This window comes from Diadema antillarum, unplaced genomic scaffold, assembly GCF_040938485.1.
Source record: "Diadema antillarum isolate AM-2024a unplaced genomic scaffold, OU_Dant_1.0 scf00000000, whole genome shotgun sequence".
NCBI lineage: Eukaryota > Metazoa > Echinodermata > Echinoidea > Diadematoida > Diadematidae > Diadema > Diadema antillarum.
The window spans coordinates 66,761-90,704 of NW_027270889.1; the positions used below are offsets into that span (position 1 = coordinate 66,761).

A 23,944-nucleotide genomic window follows, 5' to 3' on the forward strand; every position below is an offset into this window, starting at 1 on the left:
TTAATAATCTGCCCTTGGAACGTCTAGACCGAACAGCGTACGTGGACTTAAATGATTTTGCCCTGTTGGCATCTGTCTTTGTGTGTAAATATTGGGTTTAATAAATTGGTGTTTCCCCCTTACTTGTCTCGCAGTGGACGCCGGTCCAGTCGACTGTGCACGCACACGCATATCCGTTCACCTTATCCGTGCAGGTACCTCCATTAAGACAGGGGCTGCTAGCGCACTCATCGATGTCTGTATGAGATAAACGGATTCTATTAAAGGAGATTACGCTCGATTTAATAAATCGCTCGAATCGTACATGAGTGATATGGTTCGAGATGGATTCGGATTAAATGAATATTTCTGCAAAACTCCTCCTCAAATATTATCACAACATATGTATAAGACATAAGTGAATTCGAACTCCCTCTGCTTGTTGGAGTAAACAGATATTATTTACTGCACAAGACGAACAGAAAAAGCGAAAAATCTTCACAAAAAATGAATAAAAAATCTGGATATATCTAAATGTAAACACATTGTCGTTTTCCGTATCTACTTGCACTGGATGGATAGCATGTAAATACTCGTTTGTGATCCTTGTTGATTCATATTTGGTGACTACAATTTCAGCGTAGCAAGTTGCAGCTATTTCTTGCATTACTCTTACGAAGTAGATAAATACAGTCAAGGTCTCACCGGTTTCACAGTGAGTCCCGGTAAATCCCGGGAGACACTGGCAGTTGTATCCGTTGACGACATCAAAGCACCGTCCTCCGTTTTGACAGGGAGCGCTTAAGCACTCATTGATATCTTAACGGAAAGATATTTTAATTGAAGCTTGAATATTTGCAAAATACACATAAACGTTGTTATAAATTATGCTACTGAAGATTACAATCATAAGGTAATGGGGATAGCATTGCCAATATTACTTAGATATATATACTGCATTCCAAATGAGCATACAAAATAGGTACAATTTACATAGGATTGCACTATAATAAGAATCGTGAGAGCAACAAATTTGATTTTTCCTAAAAATATTTTCGATTGGATCTTATGCATCAACCTGTGCGTCAAATCAGTTATTATGTCTTTATCTCAAAATAACAAGTGCCTGTCATCACCATTACTTTTCGTCCTTTCACACATAGGAATTTTTGGCTGCTTCTCGATTACTATCATACTTCTATAGACTTAGAAAGAATGCTATATTTACCCTCCACGCTGTCATCACTTAAAATATTTGAACTTTAAATTCCTTTTGCGCAGATTGTCCAAATTATTCATACATGATGACTATAAAACCTGAGTAACTCACTGCCATTGCAAGTCTTCCCCGTATATCCGGGCGCACAGGCGCAGCTGAAATCCGCTAACAAATCTGTGCAGTTTCCTCCGTTTCGACAAGGGTTGTCTCGGCATTCATCGATCTCTGCAAAGTGACGAAATTTGTATTTTCATTCAAAATGTTTTCAATTAACCACCAACTGATTGATTAAATACTGAAATACAAGATCTTTCTGTGAAAAAGAGTGTGTCAATCGGTTTTAAAGATTGTTTTGTGAGAAGCTTCGGTAGCAGCTTATGTTTACCATATGCTATGAATTTGTCACACATACGACATTTATCAAATTCCCTTTTCCGAGGAAAGTTGTACTTGTGTTTACATATTGCATTGTACCTCCTGTGTAGAGAAGATTATATCATAAAGCATGACAACAATTATGTTGCAGTGTGGATCGTACCAAGGACATTGTGTGTTCATAATCGTACAAGGTTATCTCAAACTTTTCCAATTCACTTGTAGAAGTCACTCACCCACACTGCAGTCAAACTCCGTGTATCCGGGCGCGCAGTCACAATTGAAGTAGGTTACGCGGTTTATACAGTTCCCGCTGTTCTGGCATGGTTGCACCAGGCATTGGTCGATCTCTGTTTGGAGTTGAAATGAGTGTTAGCATTTTGACGTACAGCATGAAATAAAAGTGGAAAATGTGAAATCTTTACCCTTTAAGAGTGGTTACCCCTAATATGACAACATAGTTAACACTTCTCGAAGTAAGGAGAAGTATTATTTACTAATCCCACGTAATATCTAACCTAAACTAGGTTGAATGAGGTCGTTTCAGTGTCAAGGCGTTATTTCAATTAGATTAATTAAATTTTTGATTTGTTTGAAATTATCAGTTTCTGGTTTAAAAAAAAATATTGTTTTACTTACTTACAGTCGATAATGTATTGTTGGAGTATTTACTGATGGCTATTGATTTACATCAATTAGAAGGTATAAAGGCGCTTTTCCAGGAACCTATATGATTAATTTCATAACATTTCATCAATCATTAAAGTCAAGAAAGCACCCAAAAATCATTCGTGCCCTTCTGAAGGAAGCTGGTTTAACCAATTAGTGAATCATCCAAGAGTACACACTTTACGTCGGACCTCGATTAATGTTTCAGTGACAGGGTGGACGTTCTTCGGCAGCATCTGGTCGAGTGCATGGGACTCTCGTTCCCTCATACACGAACTGTTATAACGAATTCGCTAAGGAAAACAGCTGACATTGAGCGAAACCCGAGGGGCTTACCTGTCTCACAGTGAGTCCCCGTGAACCCGTTGGCGCAGATACATTCGTATCGATTGACTTGATCTACGCAGAAGCCGCCGTTATTGCAGGGGTTGCTGGCACACTCATCGATACCTTGAGAAAAGAGAAGCAAAGATTTCGATGTTTATTATTTCAATCACAAATCATTAAATGCCATCAGAGCTACTTAGCTTACAACATCATTCATTGGAGGTGAGATGCACGATATGTAATGGGCTCCAGTTTGTCCTTAAATGTTACCAGCTCGAAGTTTCTTGAAAAGGATTTACTTGAAGATTTTTTTAGAAAGGTGCTTGAAAAAAAAACCCTCTTTGTAATACTACACCTCCGTTGATCAGCTTCGAAAGCAAGGAAAGCCAAAGTGGATATGTGACGTACTTTATGTTTTATAAAACAAACCAGACTCGAAAGTCTTCGCGCAGGTGCTACCAAATTGTGTCATATAAACAAATAGACATGCTATAAAAGGGAGTGAGCTATTTCAAAGGTTGGCGTTAATTAAACAGTCACAGAGTAGTTACAATTTCTGCAAATGAGCGTCTCCTCATGCACGTCATCACATGCTTCTGATACTCACTGATGTCACAGAGTGTGCCTGTCCAGCCGGCTGTACAGGCACAAGAAAAGCCATTGACCAGATCTGAGCAGACACCCCCATTGTTGCATGGTTCGCCAAGACAATCGTCCGTATCTAAATAAAAAACACAAACAAGACAAGTTAACATCCATATGCAGTAGCGCAAGTATCATTACTTTATTATAACCATTTCTTTTGGGGAGTTACAGGGAAAGGTCTGACGTTTGAGGGTCTTAGGCTGAGACGAATAAAAGACCGGCGACGGTAGATTTAAGTGATTTTTTTTTTCATAAGTCTCTTTTAAGGGAATGTTTCATTGTATTGTGGTTCAAGGTTGATGGTAAATGTTGATGTGCCACCAGTTTGAGGTTATCTCTTCCTAGTCGCTCCCCCATATTAGCCTGAATGGTTGCGTTAAAATGATACAAACTACGTAGTTGACAAAATCTCAGAGGTAGGAGGGATGCTAAGAACTGACTAACAACACAGACAGCATCCATTACCGCACAAAACATAATTGATGTGCACCCTCTTAAAAAGACGAGTGATTTGCTGATACATATTTCTTCTCTGTAAGGTAGTGAAAAAAATAAACGGTACTCTTAATGATGTATTTAACCATTCGTTACAGACAGACATTAACCGTGTGTATTTTCAGTGGTTGTTCTTTTTATTTCATTAATCATAAGTCATTTGCAATCAATGTAAGATGGCGATAGCAGGTGATAAGGGATCAGCTTGTCATATCGGCATGTTTATTTCAAAAAAAAAAAGATCTCAAAGTATATTTGCTGGTTTGACCGAACAGACAGTTCCCTGCTTTTAAGTAGATCAATCATATGAAATGTTTTCACAGGTTATGAGAGGCGCTGTTGATCATTTTTTCTCTTGTCATGTACCATGCGGCGAGTAATCATTCTCATAGGAAAGAACAATGAAATAAACACAAAAAGCAAGCATCTCTGCCACGATGAACGTCAGCTATTGCAAGACTGGTTCCACCCAAGGAAAAATATGAAAAAATTGCATACGTACTTATTTGGCAGTTGACACCCTCCCAGCCGGGTTGGCATGTACACGTGTAGAAGGTGAGGAAATTGTTGCAGAACCCGCCGTTCTGGCACGGATTCGTGGCGCACCTGTCGATCTCTGTACAGAAGAAAAATGTCAATTCTTTTTAATCAGAAATGAATACAAGAAACAGAAAATGCGGGCCTCCATTTTACATAAAAATTGTATCTTTTGTCGGATCAGATAATGACATATTTCTTTATTTTATTGAATTGAATTTGAATTGAATTGAATTGAATTGAATTGAATCGAATTGAATTGAATCGAATACCATTAAGCATGCATTGAATCTATGAACGCAAATGACAAAGCTATCCTGTCCGTTTCAAGACGTTTGAGGAAAATAGGCGACAAACACTTTTTTTTAAAAGTGACATTAAGATAAAAAACGCGTCTTCATTCTCTCCGATTAAATTAGATAAATACATCTCAAAATGGGGTTTGTGCTTCTCTTCCTCTGCAATTTTGTGATAACAGCTGACTAAGGATCATTGTAGATAGCATTCAGAAAGAGGCAGTTGGGCAACAAATAGACAGAGTCATTGGAGGTAGATAATGTGGAGTCTGCCAAGTGCTATGTGCACGTATTTGAGAAGCGTTAACTTGTGTGATGCCAGTGAACAAGAGAAATCCATGTAGGTACGAAATAGAGGACACTTTGATAGAGTGAGTGTCAGCGTGGAGGCAGGGTTGAATAAAGCCTAAGGGGTTGAGTGCATGAAGGACGTAAGATGCTTACCAATCTCACACTCTGTGCCTTGGTATCCTGGCTGGCAAGTGCAGGAGAAGCCATTGACGAGATCATTGCACTGGCCCCGTCCGCTACACAGCTGATTGGCGCACTCATTGATATCTTTAACGGGGGAGAAATGACGCAATGTTACTCGATGTCACGTGATATCAGGTCATGTGACATAACATGCAGCAATGCCATACAATGTACGCCGGTGTAGACCTACATATTCTGCAATTCGCTGTGTTGTAGAGGAATCAATCCATTATTATCTTGTCGGGGAAAACAATAAAGATATTCTACGGTGAGACCTACCATAGTACCATACCGATTATTTGATATCTATCATTAACTTTTTTACATTTACATTGTTTAATGCACAAAAGGTGTGATAGTGACGTGCATCGTTCTGGCACTCTTCAAAGTTTAGATCGACATCTGGAGACGTCGTACTGAAATCGCTTTAACCAACGTAGGGAGTAGTGTACAATAATCAGACATATCTATGTTAAAAATCTATTTTTCAAAGGGATGGTACAGTTTTGATGGAGATGAGAATTGGGCTTTTAACATTTTGCGAGATACTAAGAAAACACTTATGATATAGTACAGAACATACCATTTTAAAAGGAATTCAAAGTTTATTTGACGAAAATCGGGTTTGGAATGACTGAAACATCCAAAAACAAAGTAAAACAAAGCGATCGTAATAAAGTGTGGGTCCCACACTTTATTAGAATCGCTCTTTTTTGGATATCATTTCAAAACCATTTTTCAAATAAAAATTCCTCAATTACATGCTCTCATATTTCATACGAGGTTTCTCATTATCTCACCAAAAGATATTAGAAACCTAAAATTAGGTCTCAACCAAAACTATACGATCCCTTTAATTAATTTCTTGGGAGACTGCTCCATGCTATACCTTCTGCGCAGTTGGTCCCTGTGAAGCCAGGTGCGCAGATACAAGTGTACATATTCTGTCCATTGATGCAGGTGGCGCCGTGGAGACATGGATTGGATGAGCATTCGTCCACATCTAAAGAAAACAATTTACGAAGGAAAAACGTAAATTCATAAGCATAATAATCGGCTCATAAAGTGTCATAATCATAACTCGACCTCGAGTCGGAGCGAAAAGGGGTAAATATCACTGAAGTTTCCCACGGTCAACATACACGTACATAAAAAATCACACGAATGCTGTATGTGTATGCACATCATCATTTAATGTTAAGCACGACCGTGCTCGGAATAATCCTGAAATATTGAATTCTAGTGAATGATTATCTTTTATCTTCAGCCAGACAACATTAAACACAATTCAGTTGCTGTTACCTGAAATGTTTCGATAGTTTAACTAAGAGCTGTTTGCAATTCTATTGACTATGTAAGACTATTTTAAAACTTCATGATCGAATTATCCTCTTGCCGCAGACGTTAGAACAATGCTTGTTACTAACCTTCGTCACACACATCGCCTGTCCAGCCCGGCTGACAGAAGCATTGGAATGCATAGTCGGGCCTGTCGAGACAGCTTCCTCCGTTACGGCAAGGATCGCTAGCACACTCGTCTAGATCTGTATTTGAGCATTTAGAATAAGAAAAAATGATACAGTAAAGTTTGTACTGAACAACAGTTAGGCCTAATCAAGGAAAATACCACACAAAAAAATTTCACTTATCTATAAAGCCTGTGATGTCTAACTGGTCAAAAGGAATTCGGAAGACCGTTTCACATACTTATTGACGGCTTTCCAAGGCGTTTATTTTGTTTCATTTTGTATGAACGTTTAGCTCTACCAAATTCTTGACATGTAGACTTTGCCCATGACAAATAATCTTGTATTTGTCTTATTGTGTTTGTCTTATTGTATTTCTTTGTATTCGAATACAAAAAATACGTTATTCATAATGTATTCGGCTTTAAAGGCTCAGAAGAACTTTAACGCCAGCTCCGGTAGCACACGTGCCAAAGTTCTTATTCTGCCTCTCAAACAAGCACAGCGCAGTAGGAGAGACGTGTCATTAACTATAGAACGCGTTGTATGTCTACTACACTAAGAATTGGATATACCATGGTATTAACAATAAAGAAAATATTTTTGAGATGCTTATATACATCATCTCGTTATTAAAAATTCCATGTAGTAGCCTTAGGAAGCAACTCTGAAGGTTTAAATCAAATAATACAAACAGGGAAAGATCGAAAGTTGTATCGCTTCTTTGAAATGCTGGTGTTGAAATTAATAGCGTTCTAAAGACGAAAGTTGTATACCTATCTCACAGTTGTCACCGCTCCATCCCAAGGGACAGTCACATTCATACATGTTGATGTCATTGATGCAGTTTCCTCCATTAAGGCACGGATTGCTCTGGCATTCATTGATGTCTGTGTCAAGTCAAACATAACATCAAAAAGGAGAAGACCAGACATTATAATCAGGCTGTCATAATAAGTATGCATATCATTGAACACACTGCCAATATCTATTTCGAAAGAGAGAGAGCAACAGAATAGTCGATAGTATCTAAATTGAGATAAAAATCTCAATTATCGAGGAAATTTTTTATCCTGTTAAGCTTTAAAGACGTCATTATCAGTATTTCTTCCTATGTCGCGTGAAATTGTAAAACAACATTTTCGCGAACCATTGTGTTGAACTATAAAGAGACAGTGAAAAAGTTTAAATCGCTTCGCCTGCATATACATGGTGCCTGAATGCGAGTTTGCTTTGTATGAATTGAAATTATGATGTCAATTCCAGTACTGCGCATGTAAACACGTCTGCCTCGTTTACAATCTCAAACAATTATCCGTTTAAACGTCCATCCAGATACTGTCAGCTCGTTGCATTATTCAAAATTAAATACAGAAAAAGTGTCCTTCCGTGTTAAAGATAATTATATAAAGAAGAGTTTAAGAAAAAAAAACACACACATACACACATACAAAAGGAGTGCTCGGTCTGGGACGGATATTGGTATGGACAAGATAACACATTATCAGAGCAAAGGGTCTTTCAGAGGCCACTATCAATCGCATATATCATACCTTGCTGGCAGTTTGTGCCTGTGTATCCAGCGGCGCAAGAGCAAACGTAGGACAAGTGTTGATCCAAACACGTCCCACCATTTTGACACGGGGACGAGGCACACTCATCCACAGCTGTTTGCAGAAAATGTGTGATGATACATGAAAAATGAATGAATCACAACGATATTGATTTCATATATGTATTTTGAAAGGTAGTCCCTGCCAGAAATAATAGCAATGATTTAAGAATCGAACACTTGACATAAGTATGTGAAATACATTTATATCATCAGGTTTGTGAGCATTAGTGTTTGTTGTTTACGATCTCGTAGTATAAAATGAAAATATGTATGAGAAAATCGATGTTAGAGAGTTTCTATTATACCAAATGGTATCAAAATTGTTTTTGCGCATAGACTCAACTATATAGGAAAAACTAAAGAAGGCAATCAAAGCACCAAATTTTGCAGAATTCCGATATGTTGAGAATATCTAATATGAGACAAGATGACCTCATTTTTGAGATCACTTTAACAAAATTTTGAGTTCCATTGAGAGTATAGCATTTTGTCTCAAAGATGATCAATTCATAAACTTATTTACATGAGGCCCCGTACTGTTTTACTTTTAAACATAATCTTTAACATTTGTTGGAAGCACATCGATATAAGAAGACTCAATTTGGAATCTTCTTTTCCTTGAAAAGGCTACTTATGTCTTTACTTATCCCCTAATAAACGAAAAAATTTCGTCGAAAAACGAAAATAGGAAAAAAAAATGTAAATTTGGCGGAGTCGTCTAGCCACGGGGTCTACGTACAGTTTTCACACCGGGTTCCCGTCCAGCCTGGGTTGCAGAAACACTGGAATGCGTTCGTGAGATCCTGACAGACTCCATCATTGAGACATGTGGTGTCCGTACAGTCCGGTACGTCTGTTGAATATCACACACAAAAGCACACAAACAGAAAGAGAAATGGCAATGTATTAGTCCGACTCAAATGAGACCATGCACGTTGTCAATCGACGTTACACTGAGCAACTAAATGTTTGCCCAATGGTTTATTTCTCAAGTACAAGAAATCATGTTACAGAATCAAACTCAAATTACTAGAAGTTCCTTTATACTTGGTTCTACAGAAAATCCAAAATGTTACAACGTGGTTTATTTGTAGGCAAAATACTTTATATTTTCTGTAAGAAATAAAAAGAAATCGTTACACCCATCTTTGTCAATTTTTAAAGCAAGCGTAGAAAGTAGAGGAATATATGTCTGAGAAAACTAAAGGTTTTGTATCTGATATTAATTGGAATCGAATTTACATTATTTAGTTGTTTCGCAGTTGCCTGTTAAATTTGGATCATTTGTCTTTATGTATTGTATGAGACACTTTCTTTTTACCTGAATCTTTATATGAATAAAATTTCTTTGTGAAAAAATAACTAAAAGTTTAGTTAGAGCTTCGTTTTCTGCTCTCCAAAACGTTTACTTCTTTGTTCTGCGTAAAAGTCATTTTAGCATAGTGCTTAACTTTGGCACAAAGTAAGTGGGGAGCGAAAAGTAATCATACCAAATTGACATCTGTCGCCTTGGTAACCGGTTGGGCAGGAACAGATGTACCCATTGATCTCGTCTGCGCAAGTTCCGCCGTTCAGACATGGATTGGACGCACACTCGTCAATGTCTGGTGTAGTAAAGACGGGAGCAGGAAAATGCATTTGTAATAACGTAGAACACTGACCCACAATTCATTACACTTGACAACACATCTAGGATTGATCACAGAACGAATTATCAACTTATCTTGATCCGCTTACCTGCCAGAAAAGTATACTTACACTTACAAATCTGCTTAATTTTTCAGATCGTTAATACTGTCACAGAATTAATATACATATGTAATATGTTAGAGATAGGTAAATGAAAGAACAACACCGTTAGCAATCGTGAAAGATGGAACAGCATTAAATCAGACAGAATTAATAATCTAAAGTGCCTACATGAAATAGCAAAGTCTTCGAGCGTTTACGTGAATTTTAGTCAATTTCGTACAATAAAAAAATGAAGAAAACTTAAAGTAAGCTTTTGCATGTTTGTTTGGTGAAATTAGAGGCAGGACGGTGTCTTACTAATGCCGCAGTTGGTGCCTTCGAAGCCGGGAAGACATATACACGTGTAGAAGTTCACTCCGTCCATACACGTTCCCAAGTTAACACATGGTGAAGAAGCGCATTCATTGATATCTGCAGAGGTGTTGGAAATTGAAATTTATTACAGATTACAGATTATAGAATCCGATGAAAACATTAAAAAAAGTCATTGGGAAAACTTATAAAGATCTGAGCTAATCAGGGTGTATACCCTTTCTCACATTATCACATTGATTACGTGCTGCTGCTGCTCATAAAGCGGGGCACAGGCGTGTATAGCTGATTAGTGATTTTTTTTTTATTCCTCAGTCTATTCGTGTGTTGTCTTTGCAAAAAGATGATTGCAACATATTTTGTGATCTCACCCCCAAAATATGAAGTAGCACCACCCTATAGACAGCTTCACCTTTATCTCAACAGTGATTCTAGCGTGAGCTTGGTACAAGGCCTGCTTACTGCCAAACGCGATTATTTGCTGTCCAGTTTAGCATATTATTCGTCGCTTTTTTTAAATTGCGATTTCATCTCCAAATCCAAGTCCATTGATGATATTTGTCACATTTATGATGCCCCTCTGTCTGTGGTCGTTTGTATATGTTGCACTATCTTCTATTTGTCTATGCACTTGTGTGTGTGTGTGTGTGTGTGTGCGTGTGTGCGTGTGTGTGTGTGTGTGTGTGTATTTCTAAAGCTGGATAGGTTTCTGTCTGTAAATGGAGATAATCGTTATGGGCTACAGAAGGCTAAATCTAGTGATGTATGAAAGGTAGTGTTGCATACGTGTGTCTCTGTTTCTATTTTGTGTCAGTTGGTTGTTTTGCTGATTTCTTCGTTTGTTGTCAACTATTTGATGTTTATTTGTTTGTATAACGTTTTTATCTTATTTTATATTTAGGGGGGGGGGGGGGTACTCACTAGTTTCGCAGTTTACGCCTGTGTAACCGTCACGGCAGAGACACCTGTACATGTTCTGCTCATTTAAGCATGTTCCTCCATTTTGGCACGGGTTTACTCCTCCGTTGGCGAGACACTCGTTGATATCTGTTCAATATCATTAAGAGATACATGTTAGAATTCAATCTGTGAAATATCAATACATGAGTTAGAGGGTATAGTTTTCACATATCAAAACGAAAATGCATTCATGTAGAGGAAACACAGGAACGAAAACCAACCTAAATCATCATGGCACATTGGCATGATCTATACTTTTTTCTTCAATTAGAGTAAGGATTTTGCAATGCATCACATAACAAGGGGCCATTACGTTGTGTCAAACAACAGTCACATTCAATTTGACATATTGATATTTCCATAACACTTGTCTCTTGTGTCCATGCTTCTGATAACTTTGAATAGAAGTAAGTTCCCAAAAGGTCATGAGTCTCACCGATGTCGCAGTTCACTCCTGTCCATCCCGGATTGCAGGTGCAGATGTACATGTTAACTTCATCTGCGCAACCTCCGTTGGCACATGGATTAGACTCACACTCGTTGATATCTGAATACCGAGGTAAGCAGGCAAGAATTTCAACACGTCATGAATACTCAAATTGTTTGCACGCATAGGTGTCTGTGTGTGTGTGTGTGTGTGCGTGTGTGTGCGTGTGTTTGTGTGCCTGTGTGCATGTGTGCTAGTATAATTATGCAAACACACACACAAAAAAAAACACACACCTATTATGTTAGGTGTGTCTTGAGATGCGTCGAATAGATTAAATAAATCACAATATGAGGTCATAGGATTTTTAAATGTCATATCAAAAGCTATTATGCTGATTCTTTGAGGATTTGAGTACACTTTATTACATGCGTTAAATATCATACAATGTTTGACCAGCAGAGAACTGGTAATGATACTTTCATTTTATACATGTTATGTTCCCTCCTTTATCAGAAACGAGAAATTCGACTATTCTGAACACAATGTAAAATGGTAGAATGTAGCCTCAGTCAATATTAATAGGATGAATAAGAACCCTATGATTACTAGAAAATCGAAGGAAAACAAATATCTTATGAATTTCCTATATTATTTCTTTTTTTTTTGTACAAAAGAAATTTTATCCAAGGGAATGATACATAAGAATACTAACTTGTTTCACAAATGGTGCCAGTGTAACCAGCTGCGCAGGCGCAGAGATAACTGTTGATTTGGTCCATGCAGGTCGCACCATTGAGACAGGGGTCACTTGCACATTCATCGATATCTGCAGGATATGTCAAACGCATCAATATGAAAACAACTCATTTATGCAAACCGACATAATTTTGCAAAAAAAGAAAAAGAAAAGAAAATCGAAACCAATAGCAAATTTACTAGGAACACTTCCGAACACGAAAGACATGACATGCCTCTAATTGTATTGTATAGATATTGATATGCTCAGCAGATCTTTGTGACATAATCATAAGCGCAACTGTATTGCATCTCTGTGAAAATGTGACTTATTCTATCCAATGCACTTCATGGTTTTGATTGTACATATCTGACTACGATAAACAGCTTAAGCTCTGACATATAGACTGGTATTCATTTGAGATCCACTATTGTCAGAATTATCAAAATTTTTCACTTTTCACAAAATAACACAGTAAGTGAACACTTCTTGAAAATAATAATGCCTGATTAAGAATAAGACTGATATAGGTGAGCGTCGATAATTCTCTATTTTGATTTCTGCTTTTTGCAGTGATATAGTTAGGTTTGAATGAGTCATGCGAATTCATTTGTCGTTTGTTTTTCTGGCGAAGATTGGTCCAAATAATTACCGTTTTCACAATGTGTCCCCTCGAAACCGGGCAGGCAGGAACAAGTGTACCCGTTGATACCATCCACGCAGCCAGCACCGTTTTGGCAAGGTGAACTGCCACATTCATCAATGTCTGCAAGCAATACACAAACATACGGATGAATATACTGTCATATCCTCAAATCAACAGTACCACAGATATCATCATTGGAAAGAGCAGCAACCATTTCAATTTAAGAGATTGAGGTACCTATATAGTCGGCATATATACATTGCTGATAGGGTATTATAATGATGAATGCTTTGAAAGGTCAATTGGTATAAAAGGAAGAGGACATTATCTTATTATAGAAATAACAACGGATAAATAGACAAGGATAGAAGGAGAAATGCGTAATGCAATTGTACACATACAGAAATACGACAGACAGACAGACAGGCAGACGAACAGAGCGGATTGGAAAGTCCTCAACACGGTACGCCTGTCATACTATGCATCATTTAGCCAGCTTCGAAATATAACTCATTTTCCTTTGCTCTTCAGAGCGTTCTGTTCCTTGATTTTGTCATACTAACGCTTGTTTGTTTATATTCACGGGTCAGATTTGACTGAAATCATCGGACATGTTGCCATTGATATAGCATGCGTTTGGATACAGTATTGTTCCAGAGTGAAAAGAGGGACTCTACAGCTCAAGATCATATACGACAGGAGCAAAAAAAAAAAAGTTGAATTGAATTGAATTGAATAAAAAAAAAATAAGGGAAGGTCTGTACGGACTACTCAAATATGCTAATGCAGTATATGTGCAAGGAGACAGTTCATTTCGTTGTATCGGCCTACTTACTTGTTTGGCAGCGTTCCCCTGTAAATCCTGCGGCACAGAAGCACGCATAGGCATTCGGTCCTTCGAAGCATGTTGCTCCATTCTCGCATGGTCCCGATGCGCACTCCAGAATATCTGGAGAAGAAAATGATATTTAATGTCATAATATATCAACATCTCAGACCTGGCAAATGTACTTAACGTAGTGATGTCTACATTACTATGTGTAACTACACAATACATTATCTACTTATTCATTGGTTATCTTGATATATATTCCATATAACTATAATCGTGGATAAATCTTTTATACAGTATATCTATGCGTGTGCATGAAGGCTTATCTGCATTGGTATTTAAACTAGCTTTCGGATCGTTTGTAAATAAGTCTCACTGTGCCAGATTACAATGAAACAATCCGTTTCTAACTGGCTGTAAAATGAAAGAAGTAAGAAGACACTCAGAAGGTACTCTGAAGTTTTATTTCAAAAAAAAGATCATTGTGAACTCAACATAACCTCCTGTGCGTCTCTGCTCCTTTCCACGCGTTGCTGTCTTCCCAAGCCTCAGAAATCAGCAGGCAACAATAAATGAACTGCAAACTACTTATGAATTCATTATCATTTTTACATTTCCATTTCGGCCGAAACACGTAATCTCATTGACAATAGCAATCAAACAAACCACCTACTATTATAACTAAAATGATCAAAAGAAAACACAAACTTTTTGAGCATTCTATAAATGTATCAAGAAAATCGGGTAAATATTTTGTTTCCTACCAGTGTTGCAGTTGACACCGGTCCACCCAGGATCACAGGTACAAGTATACATATTGCGGCCATTGCTACAATCTCCGTTGACGCAGGGATTACTTGAGCATTCGTCGAAATCTGATTGAGAGAAAAAAAGAATCAACTAGATTAGATGAACTTAAGGGATCATTAATTGTGAAAATAGAGTATAGAATAGTCAAGCCGTTTGCCCTTCAAAAAAAGGGTACTTTGAAGTATTTTTGACCATTCTTTTCTAATGCAGAATTTGAGAGGGTGCATTGATAAACTGTCCGATTGTCTAAACATTTTGTGTGATTCTAAAGATGTTTTTGTGGTAAGTGATGAACTCTTTCACATGCATTCAACAAACACTGAAACATGTGGCCAAATGTACCCCATTATCTTTTATGCTGGAAGTCGGCAATCATTACATGAAACAACGTAGCTCGGCTAACTTTTTGGACTTGGAGTCGGATATTGCAATATTGGCAAGTGGTGCAAGTTAGAGAAACAGAATTCCCATAAAAGCATTATACACAGGAGTTCTGGCAATTGTACTTAAAATACGAAAGTTGTTGTCTCTGGGAATGCCCAGTGAACCTGCGTCTAGCAGAAGGCAGCCTCACTCAATATTGAAAAGAAACACTGACTTTGAAAAGGTTGAAACGACTTTCAAAAACTCCTCTTCGCTGAAGATCACTTCAACAGAAATAGTAATGTAGCAAGACGGCACTCGTAACCAGTGGCGGATACAGAGGGGGCGCATCGGGCGCGCGCCCTCTCTTTATTTGTTGTTAAAACAAAAGAAATAAAAAGAAGAAAATTGAGATGAAACCCAGAAGTAGCCCCCCCCCCCCCCCCTTTACGGAATACCTGGATCCGCCCTGCTTGTAACCATGGCACATACCTTCTTCGCATGTCGGTCCTGTCCACCCGTTGACGCAAGAACAGGTGAATTCGAGCTGGTCGGACTGACATATGCCATCATTTTGGCAAGGCTCACTAAGACAGGGGTCAATGACTAGAGGGTAAAAAAAAAAACGCAAAGGAAACATAGCACTAATTCGTGAGCAAAATATGTTGATATCATTTTCACGAATTCCTTTAGAGATGAGGAACAATGAAGGTGTATGTTGTGATAAGACCCAGCCAATCCTTGGCGATATTTTGAAAGCGATATTCATGACATTAGAATGTATTTCAGTCGCTGGATGAATACTTAAAAAAAAAAAACACACACAATATTATTCCTATTACACGATATTTATGTTGGTGATTTTTTCTTCATGGATTCATCACTGGCTAAAAATAAATATTTTACTGAAATGTATGTATGTAATGTGCTGATTTTTTTTCTTTTCTTTTGCAAACAACCTTAACATGAGTTACATAATACTGCCTATACGAGAAGCGAGGTGATATAGGAGATTGTCTTAGTAGGGACAGTTTTCTGTACAGAATGTACAGAATGTGCTGTATATAATGCATAACATGAACGTCACCCCAGAAAATACTACATGCTTCTTGTAACAACACAAAACGTTATTCAATCCATGCTTTAACCTCAGTGACAAGTCTTAATACACATTTTCCACACACTATCCCCCTTATAAGCTGCATCCAGAGTTATATCACGCATATACATAGATACCTACATAATACAAAATGTACATGTACATATTGATACACAGGACAATGAAGAAAGCAAGAGTAATGAGGTGAAGTGTGCGATAGACATGGGCAAGAAAAGTATGCTTACTGTCCTGACATCTTTCCCCAGAATATCCCTCAGGGCAGACACAGGCGAAGGCATTGGCGTTGTTTTGACACGTGCCACCATTAAGGCAAGGGTCACTGGCGCACTCGTCGATGTCTTTGAATGGAAAGAGAATTGAGAGAGACATTAAGATATCAATGTCTTACCGACTAGGAATATTCATGGTGTCATGGTAAAGAGGTGAAAGCATGTACAATGTATGCCCCTGGCAGACTCCTGACAAGAAAGAAAATGAATTTCTTTTCTGCTTGATAGTACGATAATCCGTGCTTTATGACAACATCCAGCTTTGCACATAATACTCGTGTAAAAAAGTAGGTAAACCAAGATCAAAAGACCCCTGTCTTATACATTGGGTTTCACTGTATAATGGCTGATTTGCCCAATCTTTCTTCGATGTAGGCAGCAAGTGATCGACACACATTAAATGAAATCACCTTCAGTCACGCAAGAAGAATTGAACTACATGGCGCTCTTATGTCCGGATGGTCGCATCAAAAGCCATAATGACATTCGTATCATGCTTTAAACAAACAAACTAAAAAAACCCCAATAGTTCAAAATGTTCAAAATCCAGACAATGTAATTTCTTTACATTACAACAGTATTTTTAAGCCGTCATACCAGCGTTGTGAATTGTTGAGATTTCCATGTAATGTGGTGCTTATGGGCGGAAAAGGGGTGGGGATGTCTTACCAATGCACATGAAATTGTATTCTAGATCGATGCATTCCTCTCCGGGAGAGCATGGTAAAGGTTCGCATTCATCACCATCTGCAAAGATACATAGTAAATATTACAATCTCGGTAAAAATGTCAGTTGGAAACACTACACAGCTTCATGATGGTTAACACAAGACCCCCCCCCCCCCCCCCCCCCCCCGACCTACAACCCTCTCCTTCAAAACACACTTTCATCCATTTACACACATACTGAAGCATAATATACACACACGTACACACGGTCTGCACTGCTATCAAGGAGTCTCCGTCTGTATGAGCTGTCAAAATACTCCCGTCATTCATGACATGTATTGTCGAAATGGGTCCACGTAAATGCGAAAATTAGATTGATGGATGACTAAGATATGCCGCATTAATTCACTTCTTCAATTATCCAATCGTGGATAAAAAGTTCTTCGAATATACTTAGAGACACAGAATGCAGGTAACCATGTTGAATATCAAATCACAATTTACGAGTGTCAGTTTTTGTGGTGTGTTCTGGTTGTAGTGTCTTTCTCATTTTGTGGAAATTTTATTTATCATCATCATTCATTACGTTTATCAGCGCCTTTTGGAAACGCAGGCAAGACCTTTTTACTATTAGATTCGTTAACACTGATTAAGTTGATATTTCACATGTTTCAATTTCACTGATTCTGCAAGCTTTTTACAGCCGTCCATGGAATGGTCACAAAAAATTTTATTGGCAAGGACACATCAGCAGAAAGAATCAATGCCTACGGGCCGAAAGTTTAGCATTCATTCAAACAAACGCTCATCACAATGTGAGACTTTGGACCTCATTCAAAGGGGGGGGGGGGGGGGGGCAGAAGAAGCCAGAGATACTGACAACTGACCTACACATATGCATCCAATGTGATAACTCGAACATTTTTAAATCACTGCTCCCGATGGTTACAACGGTTACTATATTATACCAAAAGAACTCACATACGAATGATTATGATATAAAAACAAGAGTACATTGAAAAACAGGAACATACCAAACAGCCACGACAGAGAGAAGCCAGTGTAGTCCACAGGGTTATTCCGGTCAGTGAAGAAATTCGCAAAGATCAAGTCGGAAACGATCTCAAAGTCGGCTGGTGGTGGGTTGTAATCCCCCGAATAAGATTCCATTGCCGCGTTGAAATCCACGGTGGAGCCAGAGCCGATGACCAGTTCGTCCTTCGACTGCTCAATATTGATTGGTCCATTAAAAGAAATTCGGACCTACGAGCAAAAGAAAAATTGCGACATCTTGAATACGTCAAACCATCAAGGCTAAGTAATCACATTTCCGTTGTTTGGCATTTTACCTTTTCATTTCATTTTTTCTCTGATTGATCAAAATTCATATGGTAGAATTCGGCTGTTTACAAGTTTAAAACTATTATATTATATTTTGGTATAAATATGTATACGATAATAAAAAAAATAGTTGTTTTTTTACACATTATGTAACTTTTACAGAAGAAAGCGTTTCACTGGATGACGTTGCATGAGTGAGCAACCCATCTCTTCATAATCTGATTTTTTGGGGGTATTATATTCAATTTTGTCCCTCTTTTTCTCTCATCCTATGTGTGCAAGACTGTTCGCGTATCACAGTATTAGTGTATCTAAAGCTTAGCGTGTCTGTGTATGTTCCTGTGTAAATAAGTCTGTAAAACTTGTGTAATGGCAGTGTCTGTCACAAGGCATTATAGAAAAGTGAGTCTATCATCATGGGTTACAGCCTTTAGACTCAGATACAGTACCTTTCTCCCTCCCGGATAACCGATGAGATGATTGCAGTTCAGACGGTCTCCGTAATTATTTGGATAATTTGGTGACGTCAGCGTGCCACTCTTGGTGTAGAAACTCTGCGAGCACCCGCCGCCATCTGGATAAATAAAGTGAGTCATAGATAAGCCAAGTGATTACTGTAAACTAGACGAAGCATTAAAAGTTTCCACACTTCCGTCAAAGCGAATATATACTTTTTGTTTAATGTTTATTTAGATTCATTCGAAGTATAATGTATGCATCATACAATACGTGAGTCCGTAGATGCAAATCACAGTGTTCGAAAAATTGCATTATTCGTAGGGAAAATACGCCACAGCATCACATACACGTTGCACATTCTCATGTGATTTTTTTTTTTCATAACTGTCATTTTAAGATGGCAGGGCTTACTTTCTTAAAAATCACTGGTTAATTCGAAATGAAATTACGCGCGGCGGATATGCAATACCGATGGAGATGCAACTTGTTTCGTTTGATAAAGTAGCGTAGACTGGGTAGTAAATGGAAAATGATAAATTTTCTTCTAGTGTGAGATCCATGTTTATAATGCGATCCACATCTAAAAGCTCCTCTCTTCAGAGTATTGCTGTTTCCATCGCTGTTTGTTCTTATCATATTCATACATGATAATTTATAATATACTGTATGACTAGCACTTCTTGCATATTGTTAAACAAAATAATTGTCAAATGTAAACTATGTGTCATGTTTTGAATCGAATTGAAATGTAAAGGATCATTTGATTTCATCGTATGGCAGCAATGTATGGCGACAAAAATGAAATTGAGCAAAATCAAAAATCAAAATTCAAATGAGATCTTATTTCAAAGAGCACATTCTTTTTTAATACATATTCAAGAGGAAAATACAATGTATACAACAATAGATATGTACGTATGTGAAACAAATGTTCAAGATAATTGTGCTAATGGAAAAAGAGAGGCACATGTAAAAGACAAGAGACAAGAGAAAATTTGAAACGTTGAAAGGGAAGAGTTTGAAATTGTCATTGGCAATCGGAGCATTACTTCACAGTGACTTCTGTAACAGAAATTTGAATTATTGACCAAGTTTTGTGACTCAAACAAAAGGCTTTAAATCTGTACATGACCTTGTTGGCCAATGTTTCACAATTTCGCCATACATATTCCGATAAGGGTTGAGGGAATCGTTCACTGTGCCGGGATAATTTCAGGATTATAAGTGCATCAAAGGGAAAATACACTCTAAATTAACGTTAGTTATCATACGAAGGGTGGATATATAAACAGACAGAGCATAGTTAAATTCTAAAATGCATTGGACGTTATCAAAATGCAAAGTTTCAAGTGGACAGTACCCGGTCATAATTATTATTTGCTTTTACTGATGTTTTTCTTACGACTAGGTGGACTCATGGATCGCTTTCTGCTATTAACCCTATATTTGACAGGGTGAAATTGGCTTCAATAACTACATAACTTTTGAACATGAATTGAAGTTTCCGAATAACTTGATAAGCAATATAGTAGCATGGTGAGCTCAAAATGACTTATGGGAGATAGCCACGCCCTATGAAGTAATGATGTCTTTAAGACACACAACCAATGTTGGTATGACACAAACTGCATGAGATTTTGATTGCTTTACTCATCCCATTGCTTTACTCATACCAGCACGTTTGGTTTAGGATTTGTTTTTCTAATCATTTTGCCTGTTATTGTTGTTGTTGTTATAGTTGTTGTTGATGATGACATTGTTTTTTTTAATTTGGCAATCTAACCGACGTCATAGTAAATGCTGGGGTAAATAGCGAAATCATATTCATACTTATATAGCATAAAGGCGTGCCTTGCACAGATATCAATACTACAATATCGGGCAATGCATTAAGTATATTCCACATTGCGAATTTGCTGATGGCAAACAAAGAGAGCACAAAAGAAGACTTACTCAATCTTTCTTGGCAGGTTTCCCCGTGATAGAAATCATTCCCATCTCCAGGGCATAGACAAAATGGAGATCCATCGCTGAGAGCACATTCGGCACCATTCTGGCACGGGTTCGGATCACAGTCTGTGAGATGGAATGGGACAAGAGGAAATATATTTAGTCATTTTCATCAATTTTATATTTGCTTTCAATCCTCTTCATATATATATATATATATATATATATATATGAAGAGGATTCATGCGACATGCGACATCTTTTGTCATCTACATTGTCTCGACTATAATTCTTCCTAAGATGAGTACGAGTATCAGCATCATCACACTATATATATATATATATATATATATATATATATATATATATATATTACATATATCATATATATATATATATATATATATATATATATTCTTATTCATTTATTTATCATTTTTGTATATGTGTTTATAGATACATATTCATAGGTATATACCTACATAATATTCATAATGACAGAGATAGAGAAAGTATAAAAATCGCTTGAGGAATGATTCTAAGAACTTGTCACTGACTTAACATGTGTTTTTGTAGACTTCCGTACACCAGGAAACAGAGATAGAAATCATTTTCGAAAATTCCCTGGCAATCTTTGCCGTGATGAACTGGGTGTTGCAGGACAATAATATTTTACGTCGATATGGACCAGAGCGTGAAGGAAGTGGTTCCTGCAGCTGGCCTAAAGTAGCTTTTTTAAACATGTCAGTGCATTGTATGTACTGTGATTGCAAAATGAGTAGAGTACCTTCATTCGAAATGATAGATAAATCTCTATTATCGTCACCAAAACTGTCTTCTCTTTGACTCAGAACCCAGATTTGTTCGATATTTGTTCATTTCAAACAATATCAGTGGCTGGCATCATCATTGTAATAACCATGCAGCAGTGTTTGATATCACGTCAGTGGAAGGTTGAATCATAAAGGCTATCACCACTTTGTAAGGTCAATGGATCGGTTTTAAAACTCACACACACACACACACACACACACAAACACACACAAATTATCCGCCTATACTATTCTAACCAGTACATCTTGCTTTAACTAGATTTCGTGTCACTTCCCTGCTTTAGCCTTCAAGGCCGCGCTAGCAAATTTAGATCATGACAATTCGAAAACCGACCTTTTTCTTCTCTCATCTGATGGGTAAAAAAGAGAAAAACAGAGCACAGACCGAAGCCCGTCAATCTCTGAAACCAATATTTGCAATCCCCCGTTAAGACGAGCTGATGAGGGTTGCATTGTCGAAGACAACAATGGATACTATCCGTACACCCCTCTCGGTTCGTGTTCAGGTGCACACACTAAATGTCAGTGTAGCAGGTGGCTACGTACCCTCTGTCCTTTCCGTTTTCCCCTCTCTTTCCATTTTACTGTCTGTTCTCCTTCTCTGTATACATCTATCACCGTTTGAAAGGATTGTAGAAATAATCGCACACCAGAACCACAAAAACGCTTGCAGATTGTGAAACGAGTTCATCCTTTGAAGAGACTCTTCATGTAAAAGGAATCTTGGAAGCTCTCTTTAGATCGGGAACGCGCGCGTGCTCGCCCGCGCACACATGTATTTCTTCTTCAAAAAAAATCTTGCGAATAATTGGTCTATTCTCCACGAAATGTATATATATATATATATATATATATATATATATATATATATATATACATACACACACACACACGCACACACACACACACACATACACACACACACACACACACACATATATATATATATATATATATATATATATATATATTCATTTCGAAATGTTCCACGAAATGTATATATAGATATATATATAAACATTTCGTGCAGAATAGACCAATTATTCGCAAGATTTTTTTTTTGAAGAAGAAGAAATGCGAAAATGTCCTGTGTAAGATACAATCTGTACGAGTTATTTGGTCATTTCATGCATGAGGCCGTCCAATCTGCGTCTCGCAAAAAAAAAAAGGAAGAAAAAAGAAATTCAGTTTCAAATCTGGGCCAAAGTACAAACAAAAGAAAAGAATGCGTGACCTCCGTAAGCCAGAATTATCAGAGCGGACACAGGAGTAGCCAACTTAGTATAATTCGGTAACTGTGCACAAACGGTACACTCGGATAGCAGGCTGATAGCTATCATCGCCGACTTAACACCTTATAACAATGAGGCATACTGGTATCAGATTCGGTCAACGAACAACAAAATATTCAAACTTGTATCAAATTGTATCAAAATTCTGGCGTCTTGCCGGGCGACCGTGGACTTGGCATTCAGTGTATGATGAAGGCGAGAGGGGACTCTATTCAGAGCAGTGCGAATGACATTGATATAGCTCACCGAGACTTTGAATGGAGTCATTCAAAAGTAATGATGATGGGAAAATTGCACGTAAAAAGCTGAATGTAAATATATCAATTGAACTATAAAAGTCGTTGGACCACGTCGAACATTTTCTGCCCAGCAATGGCAAAAAGTATAAAGACTTTTTGTTTATAATCTTCGTCCATCATGTGTCAATGATGTGATACTTTCACAAATGCATTGTTTATTTATGACTTTTTTGAAGACGAGGGACATAATTATGCTGAAAGATTATGTGCATAATATCATTTCCTAAAATAAGAAAAAAAAATTCAGTCATATGGTGTAACATGACAATCTGTATCAATATGTTACGTGTATGTGGTTGTTTATTTGTGTGTGTACGTGTGTGGTGTCTGTGTCTGTATGAGTGTAGCTTCCTGTGTGTGTGTTTCTGTGTGTGTGTTTGTGAATGACTATGCGTGTGCGCATGTATTCAGAGTTACAGCACCGCATTCCGAAGTGGAACTGTCCGTTTTGCACCATGCTTCTGACGAAGTCGCTGAATGGATCTGCTCAACCATTAATAACAAGAATGAACATTCGTTTAACAATAGCTTTGGTAACACTTGAACGTTTGGACGTGTTGTTCTGCAATAAAATGCCGTCCATTCATCTTCTTTTTTTTTCTACACGCACACACACACACACACACACACACACACACACACACACACACACACACACACACACACACACACACACACACACACACGAATAGATGTTTTCAGGCGTGGAGACGCGCCCTCATCTTTGAATGGGTTGGGCCGGATACCTGAACTTCGTCGCGGCGGACCAGTGAG

General features: G+C 37.8%; 1 protein-coding gene across 1 annotated transcript in view; it reads right to left on the reverse strand.

The window, feature by feature from the left end:
• LOC139724970 (uncharacterized) overlaps positions 1-23,944 on the reverse strand; it is a 54,066-nt gene that overhangs the window by 25,792 nt on the left and 4,330 nt on the right. Inside the window, exons 2-28 of the mRNA XM_071639401.1 lie at positions 20,750-20,872; positions 18,787-18,911; positions 18,031-18,259; positions 16,997-17,074; positions 16,283-16,396; positions 15,431-15,544; positions 14,530-14,640; positions 13,769-13,882; positions 12,940-13,053; positions 12,264-12,377; positions 11,558-11,668; positions 11,083-11,208; positions 10,147-10,260; positions 9,588-9,701; positions 8,837-8,950; positions 8,036-8,149; positions 7,259-7,372; positions 6,444-6,560; positions 5,906-6,019; positions 4,987-5,100; positions 4,212-4,325; positions 3,177-3,290; positions 2,579-2,692; positions 1,810-1,923; positions 1,310-1,423; positions 685-798; positions 124-237 (exon numbers count right to left, since the gene is read on the reverse strand). Of these exons, the coding sequence (XP_071495502.1) occupies positions 124-237; positions 685-798; positions 1,310-1,423; positions 1,810-1,923; positions 2,579-2,692; positions 3,177-3,290; positions 4,212-4,325; positions 4,987-5,100; positions 5,906-6,019; positions 6,444-6,560; positions 7,259-7,372; positions 8,036-8,149; positions 8,837-8,950; positions 9,588-9,701; positions 10,147-10,260; positions 11,083-11,208; positions 11,558-11,668; positions 12,264-12,377; positions 12,940-13,053; positions 13,769-13,882; positions 14,530-14,640; positions 15,431-15,544; positions 16,283-16,396; positions 16,997-17,074; positions 18,031-18,259; positions 18,787-18,911; positions 20,750-20,872 (3,186 nt within the window). The remainder of the gene's footprint in view (positions 1-123; positions 238-684; positions 799-1,309; positions 1,424-1,809; positions 1,924-2,578; positions 2,693-3,176; positions 3,291-4,211; positions 4,326-4,986; positions 5,101-5,905; positions 6,020-6,443; positions 6,561-7,258; positions 7,373-8,035; positions 8,150-8,836; positions 8,951-9,587; positions 9,702-10,146; positions 10,261-11,082; positions 11,209-11,557; positions 11,669-12,263; positions 12,378-12,939; positions 13,054-13,768; positions 13,883-14,529; positions 14,641-15,430; positions 15,545-16,282; positions 16,397-16,996; positions 17,075-18,030; positions 18,260-18,786; positions 18,912-20,749; positions 20,873-23,944) is intronic.